The sequence below is a fragment of the Calonectris borealis genome, chromosome Z (assembly GCF_964195595.1).
Source record: "Calonectris borealis chromosome Z, bCalBor7.hap1.2, whole genome shotgun sequence".
NCBI lineage: Eukaryota > Metazoa > Chordata > Aves > Procellariiformes > Procellariidae > Calonectris > Calonectris borealis.
The window spans coordinates 58,885,866-58,906,578 of NC_134352.1; the positions used below are offsets into that span (position 1 = coordinate 58,885,866).

Here is a 20,713-nt window from a genome sequence, read left to right on the forward strand (position 1 = left end):
AGAATGTTAAATGCTCATCTTGTTCTGGTACAGCTTGAGTTTCTATTTTTAGTTGTTCTTTATATAATGGAGGCGCTAAGTAGAGACCAACTTTTTTTGCTTATTTTAATTAAATCTTTTTGGAGCTTCAAAAAACAAATAATTAGGAAGTGTTTTTATTTCTGTTTTTGTATGACTTCTGTGGAAAATGCTTGTTTTCAAAGTTACTGACTTTGCATGTACTCTGAGAGCATCACAAATAGGGTTTTTTTAAGATTGGGACCAAATATGTTATGGAGAACTTAAATGGTTACTTTTTGGCCTGCCTGGTAACAAACACTCCATAGCTTAATTTAGACCCTCTCTGGTCCTTATGTAAGTATAATCCCTATGAAAATCAGTTTTAGCCAGCGGTTAAGAGCCCTGAGGCAACACTGAGGGTAGTTAATAGGCTAAGAGTTTAACTGTGGTAATGACTGATTTCAGGGGGATTATACTGCTGTTATATATCATCATTCATGGTTTCTACAAGGAGTGCTTATTTTGTGAACTTAAGCGCCACTCAGCAATGGTATCTTCTAGGTGCAGACGTTGCTTATCAGCAAATGCAGGAGAGGCCGTTTCGTGGAAACACATGCAACAGATGTTTTTAACTGACACAACCTGTGACAGACCCTTCAGAAATACAGCCCTCTTAGCCCCTCTGTCGCTGTGCAGACCCTAAGTTAGCGGTAGCTGCCTGCCTTCGGGATGGAGTGACAAGAAGTTCTAGTTTTATTTTGCGAAAGTTTGCACCCATTCCTGAACTGAAGGATTTGCTTGTAGTAGGTAAGGATAATTAGTAGGAAATGAGTTGCTGCTGACCTTTGACGCTTTACGACTTGCTCTGAACCCTGTTTGAGAAAAACAGACCTGATTCTGTGCCCAGAAACAGAGCTACTGTTTGGGCTTGGTTCAGCATGGTGAACTTACCACCATTAAAACATCTTGCAAGAGCAATCTCTGTCTTGTTCAGTTGAGTCTCTGAACACCTGCATCCTCCAGGACCTCAGCTACACCTCAACTTGTCTGCTGCCGTGCTGAATTTTTGGGAACCTGGCTGTAGCAATGGCAAGCTTTGAATTAAGCACTCGAGTTCTCTCCTGTGCCTGGGGAAAGGTGATTGCCTCGTGTGATCTTTCTACGAACAGGCCTCTCACCTGCAGCATTCTTTAGAAAGATGTTCAGGAGCTCCTGCATTTGGCCATTTATTTCCACCTCTGCTTGTTCCCTCAGTCATGCTAGGGCAGCTCTTTGTGCAGCCACACAAAAACAAGCCAGCCAGTGAGGGAGGTATATTTAGCCAGCAATAGAGCTGAGGGGCTTATGCATTCAGAGTAATGAGCAAACACAGCACAGACTGGGATTTAGTATGTGGGAGCCGATTAAACTGGCATGACTCAGCCATGGGAAATGTCTATATGAAGAAAGGGGATCCACAAAAGCCAGCAGGCATTTTGTCCTCTTTTCTCTCACTCTCTAGGTTTTTTACCTAGTGAGTTTTTCAAGGATGCTGTCCTTGAATGACTTCTGTAATCCAAGCTACAGTTTACCATCTTTTTGATTTTTTTTTAAAGCTTTTGTTTCTAACCTGATTTTTAACAGTGGTGCCCACTGCCCTGCATGATTCAGGCATACAAAGCCTTGCACATGTCGAAGGAGCTTTTCTCTCTCTCTGGATTTGTCATGATATAATATAGCAAGTACAGAAGCTGGGGTATTTTACCTAAAAGATCCCATGCAAACAAAGGCCCATGTTGGCTATGTTCTGTTGTTTGAATTACAAATGAACACTCATTTGCTGAAAAGGCTAAACATCAAAAAGCATTTACTCTAAACAAATAAACTTTGAAATATGTCACCATCTTTTTAAAGAAAAAAATACAGTCACATCTGATTGCTAACTGTAAAGGTATTACCCTTTTGTGCTGCCTGCAATTTGCTCAATCAGTTGTTCTCAAGATCTACCCAAGAGACCAGAAAAATCGAGTAGAATATGTTGACTCTGAGCTGAGTCCTCTGGAACTGAAACATGATCTTCTTTTTTTTTCTTCAAGGTTATTGTGTTTTGATCTTCTACTGCAGAGTCTGCAGTGTGGATCACTTTATTTCTAAAAAAGCAGTCTTCACAGAAAGCATGCTTTAGAAAGCTGCTGACCTGACTCTTTGGAGTCAGCACCTGAATTTCCTGGGAAGGGTAGATGTTACTTAACCTCTGAAAACAAGGATTGAAAACAGAATTTCTCTTCGTGTCATTTTGAGAAGATGCTTAGGAAATAGTTCCATGTACAGCTGTTTTAGCATCTTCTATTTTTGACTTGGAGAATCATTCCTTAAAAACTCAGTGGATGTGCTGAGTGCATCTCCATACCCTGCTCAGCGCTGAGAGAGCTAACATAGCCAGGGCAACAGTTTGCTTACTGTGTTGTCGAAATCTGTTTCAGCAAGGTCAGAAAATGTGAGTAAGAGGCCAGCAGATTTGCCTCCACCACTGAAGGCTACCACTGGATGAACAGCATTAGTGGGAGGAATTTTTGATGTGGGGAATAGGGATGAAATGTCTGTATTAGAAAGGAAGCAACACCTCGTAAAACTATAAAAGTAGCTTAAAATAATACGGAATAGCATTTTTACTGAGGAAGTGAGATACTTTACTGTCACACTAATGGTGCTATAACCCCCTTACTGCCCTAAGGTTAGCTTAAGTGCTTGACAGACAAATGCTAGGGAGCAAATCAAGTTGGTTACTGATTCACACTTGCTTAAACAGGCGAAGTGGGAGGTAAGGATTGCTTGTCCTCTATAAGTGAAGTTAAGGTCTCTCTTCCTTGCTGCCTGCACTGACATTGCTCTGCTTCTAACATCAACACTACAATCCTTTGGATATGAGAAGGATTTATGAAAAAATGGATGCATCTTCTCTAAGAGAAGTCTTTCTTCCTGCTCAAGCAGCTAAAAAAAAATGGAAAGCTAACTCATCTGAAAAACTGAGATTGCACAGATCTCTGCAATGATGCTATGTTTTTAGGATAGCAGCACTCACTGGATTGCATCCACCCTATCCTTGCCCTTTGTAGTTGGTAGCACTGTATCCATCTATCCCTTTTCCATCGTACCTATTCAGAGTCATGGCTTGTGGGGCATTTCTGTGTCCAGGCAGACATTTCTGCAAATACCTCCACGTTTCTGCAGCAAACATGTCAGCCTTCGTCTAGATCTGTGCTCCTCCTGCTATCACACATGCATGTATCTAGGTAATTAGGTGTGGAAATACCTTCAATTTAGTGTGCCTGCTGACAAGACAACATTCGCTGGGAGCATATAAAACCACCTTGCAGGTAGATGCAATTGTGGGCAGCTGGCTGAACCTGCTCCTTGCAGCTTATTTACGCTTTGAGGCTGGCAGTGCAGCAGTTCACGGCCCCAGGGTGCAAGGCCCATTCGTGATGGTTCTTTAGGTATTGCTCTTACATACATAATTCGTGTTTTCCTCTAAAGATGGCATGTACAGTTGCCTTTCTCTAGGAAAAAGTCTCTCTTAGTCAAATCATTGGCTCCTTAATCTCCCTGCAGTTGAATGTTTCATTATGGAGTGATACTTTGCACCTACTCTTTTTAAAGCCAACCAGTGTGCAACACCATGGTATAATTTTCTTTTATATGACATATTTTGCATGTTCTGTGACTAAGTCTCTGACTATATTACAGGCATGTGAGAAAATAAAAGCTCACTACAACGGGCTGATAATGTGAACAACTGTGTAAAAATTAATAGCAGAAGGAGAGGAGAAAAGGATTAAGTGAAGTCCTGTCCGTGTTTACTAGAATAACTCTTGAAACAGGTTAGAGAACTGAGGAGGTGCAGAGCACTATAGAAAACCTGCTTCCAGCAGCAACTGCTGCAGGTGAAGACTGCATTGGTGACAGAAAATTATGTAAAGGAACAGAAAGCAAAGCAGTGCTTGTGTTCAGGGGTAAGGTCCCTGAAGCAGGAACAAAACTGAAGTGAGATCTGAAAACAGCACCCATTCTGAAAACCGCACTGACCAATTCCTTAGGTTTCACAAAACCGTCTTCGTTTGTTTGGGAGTTATTCCAGATAAAAGGGGATTTATTTAGTAAATCAGCATCTTTAAGTGAGTTCCCAGAATGTACGCTTACTTGTAAAGAAAGTACTGGCCTTAAAAAGTCTGTGTGATCCGGTAATCGCTTAAAGACCTTGACAGCTACCTGAACGCAGCATCACCACTGTCTGGGGAAATAATGGAAGAAATGTGGGGAGGCTTAGAGGAAATTACATCTTACAAAGAGGGGGCAGTTTACAGGGAGAGATGTGATTTTAATTTAGATCCTACTGCATCATACAGAAAGTGTTTTCCATCCCATTTTCAAAGTTCAAGTGACAAGTAGCCTTGGAAGAAACCACCTGTATTCTCCAGCTCTGCTTGTGCACTTGCTCAACACCATGAAGTTATGTCCTAGGCCAGAGGCAAAGAGCATCAGCCATGGGATGATGCAACACCCAACTTGGAAAACTCTGACTCCAGCCAGCATCTAAGGACCATTGCATAGGACCAAGGAAGTGCTCCAGCACAATCCTGTTGCAAAGTTGCAGAGTTCTTGAATGAATGAGAGGAGGAAGGTGACACTACATCTGTATATACCATTAGTTAGACAGCTGTTAGGATATAATGCTGCTTTTTAAAGCATGTTGGAAAGCTTGGAAGATTCAGCAAACAACAAGAATGATTCATGGTATGGAAAAACTTGACTTGCAGAGAGCAGTAACAGAAGTTCATTCCATTAAGTTTACCAAATGTAAGGCTAGAGGTCACTTAGGTTTTGGCTATAATTACCAGTACAAGGACAGCTTATCTAGTATTTTAGCACTTTCTAATTTAGTTGTCATCATACGAAACCACTGCATTGCAAGCACTTTGCTCGAGGGGTGCAGAGAGTCCTGACCAGACTTGGTGCTGGGGGAAGGGCTGATCTTGAGTGTATTTGTCAGACACTTTGTTGGCACCCTCAGTAATAGGAGGCATAATACTGACTTTGGAAGCTTCCCAGATATTTTTTAAAGGAGTCCAGTACTAATATTCCTCAAGGTCTATCTCCTAGCAAATGAGAAAGACACATCTACAATTGCATTCAGCATCAGTTCTGAAGGCGCCAAATTCTGTGAGCAGCCCCTTTCAGAAGTGAGCTGTTGTCACACTGTGTGATATGAATGCACTGTAGACTAAAGGCACCTTTATTGATTTTGAAGAAGGAGTCTGGAAGGTGAGTTTTCTAGTTCTAGAGCTATTTTTATCTTATAAATCTCAGGATAAGCTTGCTTCCCCAGAGCTGCTGGTAGTAGGAAATAGCATTATACGTTCTACCACCTGAGGAGTGATCTCTGTCCTGTGTGTACTCCGCTGCCAGGCTAGTCAAAACAGATGCAGTAGTTGGAGATTTTTTCTCCTTAAGGAATTATACAAAGACTTCTACCAGAACCTTCCGACAGCAATTACTTTAGTCTGAAACTGTTAGGAAACAGAAAATCTCAACTTTCAATTAATCTGTCTGTTTAATATATGGGACATACGTTCAACAGAACAATTCATTGTGATGTAACAAAAATATTCTGGGTACTTCTGAGTACAGGATAAGATCTCTCACTTTACTAGATTTAACATTACAGGAGATGCTTTCTCATTCCTGCAGTGGTGCGCTATTCAGGGTATGTGGGTTTTATTCAGTATAAACTTCGAGGAAGGGGTGGAGATTCCACAACAAAAAATGTCCACAATTAAGGGGAAATTACAGAGCAGTTATGCTACCTTCAAACAGCTGGAAAGCTTTCGCTGGCTTGAAATAACTTTTCTCCCACAACCAGCAGCTCTCCCAGGCTGTTCAGCACTCACCACCTTGTTGCCGCTTACCCTCCCACCCACCCACTGCTCCCCCTTGGCAAAATATCAGAAAGCCTACTTTGATATTTTTTAAACCATGGAAGCTCTGGACTGCAGAATGAGCTGCAGCAGAGGTCCAGGGGTGGCTATAAATGTCACACTTCAGGGTACTGCAAAGCACTCCCAGCAATGGCCTCACATTTTCCTGCAGATCTGAGTTGCTGGAGTGGTGGCCCAAGGAGAGCGAGGGTTGCCACACTGCTGTTGATTAAACGTATGCTGTCCATATGTTGGATGCATCAGCTGGCAGGGGGCCTAGGAGAAGCTGTGGTGGCTGCAGCTTCCTTTCTTTCCTATCTGGCATGGGCACAGCAAGGAAGTATCGGTGGGTGCCAAATTAAAGAAGAGGATAAACAAAGACATAAGCAGCCATGCAAGGGTGAAGGCATTTCGGAAGCGATGGTGGTAATTCAAGAAGTCTTTAGTGATTGCTTCAGGCTTCACTTCCCAGACCTTTATTCTTCTAAGCAAAGTTTATTCTTTCACATGATGGACTCTGTTAACCATACACACACAAAGTTCTTGTATAACTAACCTGAACCTTCAACTTTAAATGCTCTGCCGAGTCCCTTACTAGCCCCCTTTCTCTTGAGGCAGAAGATACGTTATACTCAGTAATGGAGCAGAACAACAACAATGTAGAAGATTTCTCCCTGAATGTCTTTTCTGTCACTCCTTACCAGCCAAACAGATCCGATGTCCTGGTGTCAGATGGGGATAAAGCCGGTGCCACTTTGCTCTTTTCAGGTGTGTTTTTGGGACTCGTGGGAATCACTTTCACCGTGATGGGATGGATAAAATACGATGGCGTTACTCACCTGGAGTGGACTCAGTTGCTAGGGCCTATTCTGCTGTCTGTCGGGGTGACTTTTATTCTGATTGCTGTTTGTAAATTTAACATGCTTACATGCAAGCCCTGTAAAGAAAGAGAGGAAAATATGTCAGACCTCGACCAGACTGCAAGTGGACAGTCCTTTGTCTTCACCGGCATTAACCAGCCTATAACTTTTCACGGCGCCACAGTGGTACAGTACATCCCTCCGCCCTACCCGGCCCAGGAAGGCATTGCTGTGAGTCCTGGCTACCTTCACCCGGTGCTCAGCTGCTGTGGTCCTGTCCCCTCCAGCGCCTCACCGATTCCCGCCCCGGGCTCTGCTCACTTCTGCCCTGCCTACCCCCTGGATAACCTGGCTTTTACCGGAGACGAGAACTACACTACTTATTCTGCAGAGAATATCAGGAATCAGAGGTACATTTTCTGAAATGCCTTAGTGTGTTTGGATACAGGCTTCTGGGTGTTTTAATTGCTGTGTGTGGTTTCAAACAAAAGCTAGTCCAGGGTGTTATCCTTCCTCAGAAATTTGTTTTTCCTTTCCTGTTAGGAATATTTCTTGAGTAAAGTCTGCGGAGACATACTTTTTCTGGAAAGCATTTTTATCCAAATTAAATTCACTTATGAATCCCTTCCAATTTTCAGTCCACTAAATCTCCTGTTATTTTTGAAGTTATTAGTACATATGCTTCTGCCCATGTTTTTTTTTTATACTTATCTTACTAGACTGTTGGCCAGAAGGTTATTATACGTACAGCCAGAGGCTTCTACTCAAACACAATCACAACACATGAATCAGCGCACAAACAGCATTTTTATGACAATGCAAGAATCAGTTTGGTACTGGATGCTCTCCACCCTGATTACGCCTGGTCACAACACGCTCCTCTCCCACTGTAGCAACCTTCCAGCCCTTACTCTTTTCCTAGTTTTGGGGCATAAACAAGATCGCTGACATTACAAAACAGGATGAAACTGCTTTAATCAGGCACAAAATAATTTCATATAGTTCTTTCCTCTAAGGAAAAATATTCTAATTACAGGAATTACTCAGAATTATATCCTTCCTAGAACACAAGTCACTTTTAGTTCATTTATCAAAGTCTCTCTGAAAAATTGCTGACTGATCCATCGTCCTCAGCAACATGTGTGACAGGCATAGGCAGCATGAAAACAAAGGTCAGCTCCTGACACTTTTATACTTCATGAAAAGAACACAGCAAACGGTTGAATCACAGTAAAACTTAATCTCATAGCATTTTCTCAAGAAGTCAGGAAGTGCTTTGCCCAGATAAGGCTCAGGATGCGGCACTGAGGTTACTTACATGCTTCATGTTTGCTAAATTCTTTTTGCGCCTGCTCCTCTTAATATTTTCAGGTCAGAGGACAGTTCCAATGAGCCAGAAGAACTGCTGGAAGACTACGCCTGTGATAACTTGTTACCTCCACGTTATGAGGAAATATACCCGCTATCTTCATAAAAGAACCATGGACGACAGACGACAATTCTAAGAGATGCCAGCTTTTTAATCCCCAAGAATGTTTTCTTTAAACACTTGCATGATAAGCAAGTGTGAGCAAGATCTTGGTACTGATACACAGTTCAGTATCACTAAAGATACTTAACCAATCCCTTCTTTTTCTCCCTCAAAATTCATTAGCCCTTTGCTACGCAGTTTAATAGGAGAGCTATTAATCATTTAATAGCAAAACTATTAATAACAAAGCTGTTAAACTCAAGGATCTAAATCCATATCAGGCTTCCCAACAAGAAGCCTGATTTTCAGACTTGCTAAAACCACTGTGAACTGGGAATGCACAAGATGTTTGTGGAAGGTCATGATTGCTCCTGGACACTCAGCATCATTAGAAAACACGATTTAGTCTTGATATATTTTCCCTCTTGATTGCTTGGGAAACTTCAGAAGTGCTCAATTTCTGATCCATGAAACTGCCTATAATGTCTTAATTCTGTCTGATTCCTTAGACTAGTTCACTCGTTAATAAGTCCAGCCTACAGATTAGACTTCCTCTGCTTGGTTCACCTGTACAACCCAGCCCTGTAGGCATTTTTGGAGCACCCAGCTTGAACCAGAGCATCCCAGAACAGAGAAAATACAAATTATGACCTCTGCCCATTTTTACATAGACCTTTAAGAGATCCTGCATGCATCAAATTCAGTTCCCTTCCCCTGATGGGATGCAAAGCACTGTCTCCCACCAGGAGTCCTAACAACTACTAGATTAACGTCCCTAAAGAAAATGGCACCTTTCTGAAGCCTTGTCAGAGGTGTGTGGTCCTACCAGTTTTAAAGGCTTTAACAATCACAGTTTCTCCTTGCTGCACCCTTACTCTATGAGAGAGCTGTGATGGAACCCCTTCTGAGGTCTCTTCTTGTTTGAATGTGAGTCCTAGGCACACAACTCAGGCTGTAGGTTCCCCCTAGAGCATCCAGGCAATTATGGGCTGCAGTGAACTTTCCTGTTGAAGTTTAAATTTCAAGATCAACATGGTTCCAGGCATTGTATACACAAATGGATTTACAGCCATATCTAACAAAGGATGAGGTGCATAAGCTCTGAAATCTTGCAATCCAGAATGGAGGTCCCAAAAAACTTTGCTCAGGAGCTGTCTAAACACCAGAGCAATGAAAATGCCATGAGTCTTTTCATTTTTATTTTGTATTTCCACATATGCTTCAAGTTCTGCTTTTGAGTGTGCCTAGAAGTGCCCCGACACAGCTGGACAAGTCAGTATCTCCTCATGCAGGATCCCATCAGTTTTGCCTATCATCTCCCTCAAAAGGTTCAAACCAAAAGCTGTTCTCAGTCCACACCTGCTGGAGCAGGCACCACGCAAAACAATCTAGAAGGCAATGGACACCATCCAAAGTAACCAAGTGGTGTGCTGCTGATGTGCCTGCAGGTCAGTCTTCTGGCCTGGAATAGCATGGCTAAAAGCAGGTGTCCATTATGGAATGCATGAACTTTCTCTTACTTGCCAACACAGCTGTCTCAGCTCCTGCCAGTTGTCATCGATCTGTGATTGATCTCATTGATCTCATTCCTGAGGGCCGGAGAAGCCTGGTGTTGAGCACAGGCATGTACGGGATGTGCCTGGCAGCTGGAAGTCACTGAGTGTCCATGCAGCCTCGCTAGCAATCAGAAGATGTGGCTCTGGATGGAGAGGTGCATTCAGAACATTATTCAGTTGCATGGAGCTGCAGGTGTGCACGGACCTCCCTGTCCTTGAAGGATGCCAAGAAATAAAGCATTTTGGAGGGGCACAAGGCAACTACTGTTCTCCACAGTGATGGACATGGCACTGACAGAGGTCATATTTGGGACACTTAAACCGACTGGATTAGCAACTGCAGTAGCAGTTACTGGACAGTGACTGCAAACTATGTGCGAGGTTCTTCTCACTAGAGAAATAACGGGGCACACTGTTTTTCAGCAGCAATGGCCTCGTGTTAGCAGGTAGGCGTATGTAGTTAGAGAAAGGCAGGCACTCTGTGTGCAGCATGATCTCTACGGGATTGAGTGAGAGAACAGAAGATCTAAAAATAAATGCAAGTTTCTCTTATGGAAATCTCTTGCTCCTCTTCCAGAATTTACACAGAGGTGAACTCATCCTCCTTCCACAGCAGGAAACTGGAAGGTCCCAAATCCCCAGTTAGTTCCACATGGACAGATCCCAGCACTTAGCACGTAGTTCTGCTGACTCCAGCAAGCACTGCAGGAGCACAGAGGTCAGGCTTGATGGATCCAATTGCAGGACCAGGGTCAAAATTTCTACCCGATCACCCTCCCTCACAACAAGAAAATTCCTTCAGTCAGAAACCACAGACTTTTGCTGCTGCTCTTTTTTTTTTTCCCAAATATGTGGCATAAACATGTTTCGTAGGATAATCATAGCTTTATTTTTATGACATCAAATCAGACTGTCAGAGTAAATATGAGAAATCCAGAAGGTTGCACTGTGGACTCCATACTGGTTTTAAAGTTTACTTCTGTAGACACCAAGTTCATTGAAAAAGCCCTGGGTTCCTTTTTAGAGAGAAGGCTGAATAAATATATTTAAATAAATATGCATTAAAATGGTCTTCACCCATGAGATGAATTTTGCCTGAATTCTGTAGGAGTCTTTTCACGCTGCACAGATATTCAAGAAGCTCCAGTCTGACGACGCTTTACAACTACCTGGAAGGAGGTTGTAGCGAGGTGGGTGTTGGTCTCTTCTCCCAAGTAACAAGCGATAGGACGAGAGGAAATGGCCTCAAGTTGCACCAGGGGAGGTTTAGACTGGACATTAGGAGAAATTTCTTTACTGAAAGAGTGGTCAGGCCTTGGAACAGGCTGCCCAGGGAAGTGGTTGAGTCACCATCCCTGGAAGTATTTAAAAGACGTGTAGATGAGGCGCTTAGGGACATGGTGTAGTGGGTATGGTGGTGTTGGGTTGACGGTTGGACTCGATGACCTTAGAGGTCTTTTCCAACCTTAATGTTTCTATGATTCTATGACATTTGCTTACCATACTGGTTGCTGGTTACTCTTTTTACGAACAGAGCAATATTCTATGAAGGCTTTTCTTCCTCCTCTTCCTTCCACCTTCTACTTTCATCCTTTTTCCTATTTTAACAATTTTTTTATATTTAGCAGTTTTTTGCTTTAGCGGTTACTGTATCTTCATTGATATAACAGTCACATGAATTCACCTCTCAGCATTATGATCTCTTTCTGCCCTTGGTGAGTGAAAGAACAAACCTATTTGGCCAGACTTTCAACCAAGGTGAACTGACACAGCTCTGCTAGATTATACTGATTTAAGTCCTCAAAGGACCTGGAAGATTGTATTCGAGATTTTGCTCAATCCGTTTTTCATTTAAACTAGTGCTCTTTAAGCAAAATTACCTTCTCCCACATTGCCTGCAATGCTACCGCAGACCTGCAGAATGATGCTTCATTATAGTTAAAATTCTAGCCATAGCGACAGACTGTTATATGTGAGTATTCAGCTATGTAACATGGAATGGGTTATTGGTATTTTTTCCTAATATGACTTAATTTATAAGATTTCGCCCATAAGCTGGTTAAAATATGGAATCAGTAGAGACATGTCTGTTGATATGAGCATGATCTGTTCATTGCAGTAAAAATTCTGCACAAAGCTGCTCTAAGATCAAGGATCTATTTCAAAACACTAAATGTCACATGCCAAATGCAGCTGCAGGGTGTGAATTCTTCTCAGATAAAATCTAAATCTGAAGTCTGCTTTTTAACATCGGTGCTACCGTATCTGTGAAGAAGTAAAGGAATACACGAGTCAAGGTTTCCTTTGCTTTGGTCTTGTAGCACTTTTTCACAAAAGCCTAATTTCACCAGAGGTACCTGGTTTTGCCACTGATGCTTCGGTGCAAGTGCCTGCATACACATACCCAAGCAGAAAGCCCATACAAGCAGGTGTTCAAAAGTAGTAGTGCTGAAATCCTTCAAAGAATTATTTTTAAACTGAATCGGGATTTAGGAAATTGGGGTCTCGGGAAAAAATAAACCAGTAAGTAGGGCTCGTTCCTTTCCAGAGAGCCCTAGTTACGCACACGGCGGGCCTTCGGCACAGGGTCCCCGCGGGATGCTTGGGGATGCTGCGCCGCGCCCTCAATTCCGCGCGGAGCCCGAGCCTCCGCTCCCACGGGGTCGCGCCGCTCTCCCCTGTCCCAGCTGGGCCACGGTCGAGCAGGTTCACCCCGAAAGCCGCCGGAGCGGTTTGCCCGGACGCCTCCCCGGCCCCCGGCCAGCGCCCCGCCCCGCCGGTGGACCCCCGCCACGTCCCGCCGCCCCGCCGCCGCCAGGGGGCGCCGCAGTGTCCCGGAGCGGCTGGGGGGCGCGGTGGCACCGGGCCGGGGCCGAGCTGGAGCTGGGGCCGGGCCGGGGCCGGGGCCAGGACGGGAGCAGCCCCGGGCCGCGAAGCTGCTATGCCGGCGGCTGCCTCCGCATCGCGGCGCGGCAGCTGGCAGGCGTCGCCGGGGATCCCCTTTTGCTCACCCGCCCAAGTTGAAATTGGACGGCGTTAACGCGATCGAATGTCCCCGCTGACTTGGCAGGTGGCAAGGATGCAGAGCCGGTACATTTTAAGCTGCTGCCTTGTTGTACGCCACCTGCCTTTTGGCCCGGAGAGCTGAAGCTTTTCTCCCTTACTACGAATACTAAAGGTGCCATTAGAAAGTACCCTGAGCTCCCACACAACTGAGAGTTGACTTGTTTAAGGAAAAAAGTACCTGTGGTGAAAGATCCAGTGAAATCACCGAAGAACTGTGTAGCCCCGCTCTCACAGGAGGAGTGGACATCTGGAAGGACTTCAGCTTGGGGAGAGATGCTGCACAGTGCACTCACATGCACCTTCCTCCTCACCCCTGTGATCTAATGGGATAGACTTCTCTCTGCATGAAGGAGAAGGGGGGAGTGCAAGGGTCATTTGCAAAGAACTAGGGCATGCTGTTTGTATACAGCATGTCAGATAATCTTTGCCTGCTGCAAGTATCATTATTGGCTCCACTTTAGCTGTCAGCGTGAATAGGCATCAGCAGGACGTGCTGAACGTCACTATTGCCACTCTATCCCCAAGTGTGCACCAGTGTGTCTTGCAGAGAAACATACAGCACAGCCAGGTGGAATCTCACACGCTGCTCAGCAGGAGTGGGTCTGCAAAGTGAAACCACAGGTACAGAGAGCACGTTGTCCACATTCTCTGCATGTTGGAGAGGTTTATATCAGACTTAGTCCTGTGGACTGAATGCCGATTAGCAGTTGAAATAGACGAGTTGTTCTCCGAGGGTGTAGTTTTTTGTTCAGCTTCATCCAATAGACATTATTCAGCCCACACCTGTGATGTGATGCAAAGCCTCACAGGGCAAGTGGGGACTGTAGGGAGACTGTCTTTGAAAGTGCCTGATTCAGAAACACTCGATGCCCTACAGGCATGGGGTGCCTTGCAGCAGCTGCAGGAGTTGCATGTGGTGGAGCAGACCCATGTGGACCTACATGAGAGGCTTGCCTCAGCTTCCTGACACCAGTGAGCTCATGGGAGAACCTCTTATGGTACCGATGGAGGTTACTTTGAGAGGTCTCAGGGCACAATGTCAACACCTCTAAAGTTACATGGAGTCTAATTTTGAGATGTGGCAGGCTTACGCACTGAACAACATTTGCAAAGTGATGAGAAGTTTTTCCATAGGGAATAAGCAAAAATGGCTCCCTAGCTTATGTGATCAGTCAAAAGATGCCCTCCTGAACCTCACCCTGTATGTGATAACAGCACAGGGTCAGGGGGAAATCAGTAATGCCATGCTTGCTTGTATCTGTGCCATGTGTGGCAATTCTAATGAGCAACTGATTGCAGCTACACACACTATTTACCAAACACCATGGGACGTGCTGTAGAGTAGCTGCTGTACATCTTTTATAAAATCCTAGGATGAGATTATTGCTCTCCTGTTTGGGTTATATTATTTTAAAAGATAGTGGATGCTTTTTGGTTTTTTTTTCCAGGTGAATCATCAGTCTATGTGTAAAACGCTGTGCTTGCTACTTAGGGGACACGGTATGCTATTTAACAACCCTGGGTAGATGGCCTGATATTTTCATGTTTTGCATAGCTGCAGCTTCCTCTTTACTTACGGTTCAGTGGTACTATCAGGAACTTAGCTTGAAGGTAAAGCTTCAGCCTTTGTCAGCCTGAAGACATACCTAAGGAAATATTGAACAATAATGCACTCCGAGTAGGTGGCTGCCAAAAAAGAAATAGGTGTGCATTTTAAACTCCTAACCATGAAGCTGGTGGTAGCTTCCATGCTAACGGACACTGCTTGGGGTGCCCTTCTTGTTTTTCCGCTGCTCTGCAACCCAAACCCGGCCAGCAACAGGCCACACTGGCATTCAAGGCAGCATTGGCTTGTCACAGCCTTGTGTCCCCAGGCACCTGCCACGCATCACTGTGGTTGGCTCACACAGCGTTGCCTCACGCAGAGACCTAGCAAAAGCTGGCAGCTTGAGAAGGCTGTTGGTTTGCACCTTGTTGCTGGTTTTGTTTGTCATTGTTTGTTTTTCACCATTTAACATGCCACCTTCCGCATTTATGTAGAGAAGGACAGCAGTTACCACAGCATATGCATCATAATAACTGTTCCATTACCTTTCTCAAAAAAACATTCTTTAGATAATCAGTTGGCCTTGCTCTGCTTATGCCATCTTAAGGGAGGGAGGAAAATAAATTAATAAGACTTCAGCAGAAATTAATCGCTTCAGAACTGCAAAGGTGCAATAGGATTTTTGCTACAAAACAACAGTTCCTTGCAAAATCTTCCACGGAAAGGGACAGAAAAAGAGAAATTATTGTACATAGTGAAGTCACATAGCTCCAAATTTTTACATATGTAATCCATCAACACTGCGGTTTTACTAATCCTGATAAAACATTAAGCGAAAATAAACATTATTTTTATCATATTTGCTCAATTAAGGCTTATATATCCCACTTCCCCAGATTTTGCCCTCAAAATCAGAGATACTTGAGTGTTTTTGCAATGTGCCAACATTTCGCATTATTATACAGTCTTGTATGTCTTTTTGGTCTTTTGCAGACATGCAGGTGCTTGTTCCTACCTTGCCCTCCAAGGTAGCTGGCCAGGGACTGATCAGGACACGTACAGACAGCACTGTGCTGCCACAGGGGCACAGAGCACCTTTGCATCAGGGCTGGTTTTTGACCAGATGCCTTTTGTCACAGACAGAATAAGCACAGCTGTGTCTGTAAAAGCTGTGCAAATATGCACATGCTTCATCTTTACAAATCAATCACATCAGATATCGACTTTATTCTTGTATTTTAAGATCCTTGAATGTAGCCTCTATTTGCATCTAACAAATCTTGAGAGGCACAGAATGCTTGATAGGATGAATAAAGACGGTAGTATGAAATGTCTAATGCTTCTTGTGTGTTTGTGGGTTTTTTTCAGCCTGTTAAAACCTGGATATGCTGGGAAAGAACAGGAAGGAACTAGAGAAGAAGCTGCAGTACAAATCGCATCTGCAAATACTTCTCTTAACTGACATTAAGTTCCACCCAGCTTCAAGAAAGCCACAGGGCAAAGGCATAAATGTCCAGAAAAGTGGGAAGATAGAAAAATGGGGAATTGCAGGAATGCCAGAGGAGGATGGATTCTATTCTTATATTTGGATAATGAGAAGGAAACGCAGGAAAAAAAGAGCAAGCATAACAAATCAGTGATGGGGAGGGAAAAAAAATGGGGAACTCTTCACCCTACCAAATGATGCAAGTGAACACCTTCCTAAACAATGTTTCAGCTAAAAATAATTTCTTAGCTCTTCCAAGTAAACACATTGAGATTTCCTCCTAGAACTGCATTTCTGAATAAATTCCATTATATTCGAAAAAACTGCTAGATAGGTTTGTGAAGCACAAGAATATGCAAGCATAGATGCACGTGAACGCCAGCGCACACACTTAAAGGGTAGAATAACTTGCTTAAAAATCACCTACTGTAGGGCTGTGTCAGTGGGAACTAATGCGGCAATTGATGAGAGGCTGCAGCACAGGAAGCACCAAAGTGAAAAAGATTTGCACGGCTCCTGCTGTGGTAGGCAACAACACGAGCCCTTTCATAAATTGTTCAAGCTGCATGTTAAAATTAGTTAGGATTTGGCCTTGCTATTAATGGAAGGTAGGAAAAAGTCAAGAAGAGAGAGTAAGACCCAAAATAGCAGAAAAGAGAGAACCAGGTAACGGCTAGGGGAAAAGAATTAACACCTTTTATACATTATGCTCCCTGTTTTAAATGCCTCTACCTTCTCAGCCCACGCTCTGTGTGTTGCACTTAATATCGATGGTTAATCAAAATCAAAAAACAAATGTGTTAAGCCATACAGACCAGGAGGTGGTGACCCAAAGGGTGGCATTACTAAGATGTTTTAGTTTTATATTAAGTGTTCAAGTATTTTATGTTACCTTTCTGTTATTTTCACAAAAAACAAGCTCTCCTCCATCTGTTTAGCAAAAAAAAAAAAAAAACAAATGAGCTGCAAAACTACGCCCCTGCTTCCCAACAAATAATGAAACCTTAATGTGAATAAACATGCCTTCATAATCAAAGCTGGGCTTGCGATCTAACTAGATAATAACTCACTTGCAATATCACCAGCTCAGAATGAGTATCACCCTGAGTATTCTTGGTGCAGGTGTGACTTAATGAATTCAGGCTCATTTTATCTGGCACTTAGTTGCTTATATTCGTGTTGGGAGCATTAGGTCCTTCAATTTTTCATAACAAGCAACACCATTAAACTGCCATAGAGCAATATAAATCAGAGATTTTTCTTAGAACCCATAAAACAATTAAGAAAAATGTTATGGTTGCCAGATTCATCATGTGCTTTTATACTTCCAGCAAATTGACTATACCATTTTGGCTATTACTTTTTGCTATTGTTCCAACAGTGTATGAAAATCAATGTGGAAATACAAGAGAAATAGTCTAGTCTGAAGAACTCACTGTCAAAGGCATAGACATGATAACAGGATCCTGAACGTAGAAAGGATCTGCTTGTATGCTTCTCTGCTGCACTGGGACACATATTTTAGTCAAGTTACATGCATAGTACGAGCAATGAGGACAGAAAACAGTGTGTGATTGCAGAGTCAGGTCACATGCCCATTTAGAGCATCTTGGGGTGCATGAGTGTATGTAGTTGATATGCACATGTGGGCATGCCTACAATACATACATCTTGATTTAATCTATTAACACACGTCTGTATTAAGTCACTGGAGACTGAAAAGCAAGAATGGAAATATTAGGAAAAAAGTATCCACTGGTATTTTTCAGAAGTTGATGTTATTGTTCATTGTTTATCAGAGCATAAATTATTTTCATTGTTCAGTTTAATAGGAATCATAGAATCATTAAGGTTGGAAAAGACCTCTAAGATCACCAAGTCCAACCATCAACCCAACACCACCACGCCTACTAAACCATGTCCCTAAGCGCCTCATCCAGACGTCTTTTAAATACTTCCACTGGGCACCCTGTTCCAAGGCCTGACCACTCTTTCAGTAAAGAAATTTCTCCTAATGTCCAATCTAAACCTTCCCTGGCGCAACTTGAGGTCATTTCCTCTTGTCCTATCGCTAGTTACTTGGGAGAAGAGACCAACACCCACCTCGCTACAACCTCCTTCCAGGTAGTTGTACAGAGTGATAAGGTCTCCCCTCAGCCTCCTCCAAACTAAACAACCCCAGTTCCCTCAGCCGCTCCTCATAAGACTTGTGCTCCAGACCCTTCCCCAGCTTCGTTGCCCTCCTCTGGACACGCTCCAGCACCTCCATGTCCTTCTTGTAGTGAGGGGCCCAAAACTGAACACAGTAGTCGAGGTGTGGCCTCAGCAGTGCCGAGTCACCTCCTTAGTCCTGCTGGCCACACTATTTCTGATACAGGCCAGGATGCCGTTGGCCTTCTTGGCCACCTGGGCACACTGCCGGCTCATGTTCAGCTGGCTGTCAACCAGCACCCCCAGGTCCTTTTCCTCTGGGCAGCTTTCCAGCCACTCTTCCCCAAGCCTGTAGCGTTGCATGGGGTTGTTATGGCCGAAGTGTAGGACCCAGCACTTGGCCTTGTTGAACTTCATACAGCTGGCCTTGGCCCATCGATCCAGTCTGTCCAGGTCCCTCTGCAGAGGCTTCCTACCCTTGAGCAGATCAACGCTCCTGCCCAGCTTGGTGTCATCTGCAAACTTACTGAGGGAGCACTCGATCCCCTCATCCAGATCATTGATGAAGATATTGAACAAGACCAGCCCCAAAACTGAGCCCTGGGGAACACGGCTCGTGACCGGCCACCAACTGGATTTAACTCCATTCACCACAACTCTCTGGGCCCGGCCGTCCAGCCAGTTTTTTACCCAGCCAAGAGTGCACCTGTCTAAGCCATGAGCCGCCAGCTTCTCTAGGAGAATGCTGTGGGAGACTTTACTGAAGGCTTTACTGAAGTCCAGGCAGACCACATCCACTGCCTTTCCTTCATCCACTAGGCAGGTCACCTGTCCATAGAAGGAGATCAGGTTGGTCAAGCAGGACCTGCCTTCCATGAACCTGTGCTGGCTGGGCCTGATCTCCTGGTTGTCCTGCACATGGCTTGTGAGCTCCTGCAAGATGAACCACTCCATAATCTCCCTCGGCACCAAGGTCAGGCTGACTGGCCTGTAGTTCCCTGGATCCTCCTTCCGGCCCTTCTTGTAGATGGGCGTCACATTGGCAAGCTTCCAGTTGTCCGGGACCTCCCCAGTTAACCAGGACTGCTGGTAAATGATGGAGAGCGGCTTGGGAAGCTCCTCCACCAGCTCCCTCAGTACCCTCGGGTGGATCCCACCCGGCCCCATAGACTTGTGAGCGTCCAGGTCACGTAGCAGGTCGTTAACTGCTTCCTCTTGGATTATGGGGGGTTTATCCTGCTCGCCATCCCTGTCTTCCTGCTCAGGGGGCTGAGTACCCTGAGGATAACTGCTCTGACTATTAAAGACTGAGGCAAAGAAGGCGTTAAGTACCTCAGCCTTATCCTCGTCCTCGGTGGCAATGTTCCTCCCCGCATCCAATAAAGCATGGAGATTCTCCGTGGGTCTCTTTTTGTCATTAATATATCTGTAAAAACATTTTTTGTTACAATACGTTATATAATAATAAAAATATTTCAGAATTTGTAGGTTGCAGATAAATTTTCCATCTTCCATTCGCTAAAGAGCTATCTAATCCTAAATTGTTGCCCCTCAACAACATAATTTTATGTTCTCTTGCCTCTCACCAGTGTGACTAACTTTGCCTGACCTACCACAGAGAACTGAGAGAAATCAATCTGTTTCAAAAGTGGAAAATCATACACTGATTTCATGCTTCATACATGAATATGTTTTTCAGCCCTCTGGGAAACTTCTAAGATGCTCATTACCTGCAATACTGGAATAAATTCAGCCATGGTTCCCTAGGAGCAACCATTTAAAATAATGTCACTTGCTCCCAGTTATGCCAGATTGGTCCAATATATCTGAAAAATAATGATCTTCATATCAGGTATTTGCTGCCATTTACCAACCAGCTATAGGAGCCAAAGAATATGATGAACTCCTCAAACCAGTTTTAATCAAATAGCAGCCAGAAAATGCCCAAAACAGAAATCTTTGCTGCTTTTATAAACAATTTGTAATTAATGTATGAATAAACTGCGTATTTGAATTTTCACCAACACAACTGTTTTCCCCAGGAAATCACAGTTAAAAGCTGAAGTGAATGTTCCTTTAGAAATTGCACTTTGTTTATAGAAATAGTCTTAGCAGTTTATGTCTGGCAAAGCTTCAAACTCAGAATTACATTGCGTTGGTAATTTTAACTTTATCATCTTAAATAGATCCAGTTTGGATGTATGAATACAAGCAAAGTAGAACAGCCCTCAAAGAACTGCCTTTAAGCAGGCTTTATTCTATCCCATGAAGCTTTGTAATTCCTTCTGTTATTATTAATAGCTGTTAAGTGCTGACAGCATGCTTGGCACTGAATGAAACGCAGGAGCAGACATGGTTCTTGTTAAGGGTGGCCCTCGGGAGGCCATTTACTGTGTGTAACAACAACAACAACTTTATTGGAGTAGTTACCCACTAACACAGCTGCAGCTTGGGTGTCAGGAGATGTCGCTGTTTAGACAAAATAGTGATGTGCACATGCATGCAGATATGACTCTTTACTTTTGTCACAGCTAACAAGGGTATCAGCTGAGCAGACAAGACTTTCTGAGGTAGCCAAAGAAAAACTGTGGCCCAGGGTGCCATTTCTGCAAGGTTTTCTCCC

General features: G+C 43.8%; 1 protein-coding gene across 4 annotated transcripts; it reads left to right on the forward strand.

Moving 5' to 3' along the window:
- Positions 1–36: 36 nt before the first annotated feature.
- TMEM174 (transmembrane protein 174) lies at positions 37–10,924 on the forward strand. 4 transcript variants are annotated; one of them, XM_075137644.1, is made up of 4 exons: positions 37–1,137; positions 6,659–6,722; positions 6,999–7,224; positions 8,186–10,924. In XM_075137644.1, exons 1-4 carry the CDS (start codon positions 1,087–1,089, stop codon positions 8,286–8,288), a joined length of 444 nt encoding a protein of 147 aa, XP_074993745.1. In that variant the 5' UTR covers positions 37–1,086; the 3' UTR covers positions 8,289–10,924. The 4 variants fall into 4 exon arrangements, 3 of the variants coding, with proteins under 3 accessions (XP_074993745.1, XP_074993744.1, XP_074993743.1); XM_075137643.1 differs by having other exon boundaries at positions 6,659–7,224; XR_012671022.1 differs by lacking the exon at positions 37–1,137 and having other exon boundaries at positions 6,127–7,224; positions 8,186–10,287; positions 10,419–10,924.
- The last annotated feature ends 9,789 nt before the right edge of the window (positions 10,925–20,713 follow it).

Coding starts and splice junctions, on each gene's coding strand:
- TMEM174 (XM_075137642.1), top strand. CDS start 6,593: ATGGAGCAGAACAACAACAATGTAGAAGATTTCTCCCTGAATGTCTTT. Junction 7,225..8,185: donor GAGAATATCAGGAATCAGAG/GTACATTTTCTG, acceptor TAATATTTTCAG/GTCAGAGGACAGTTCCAATG.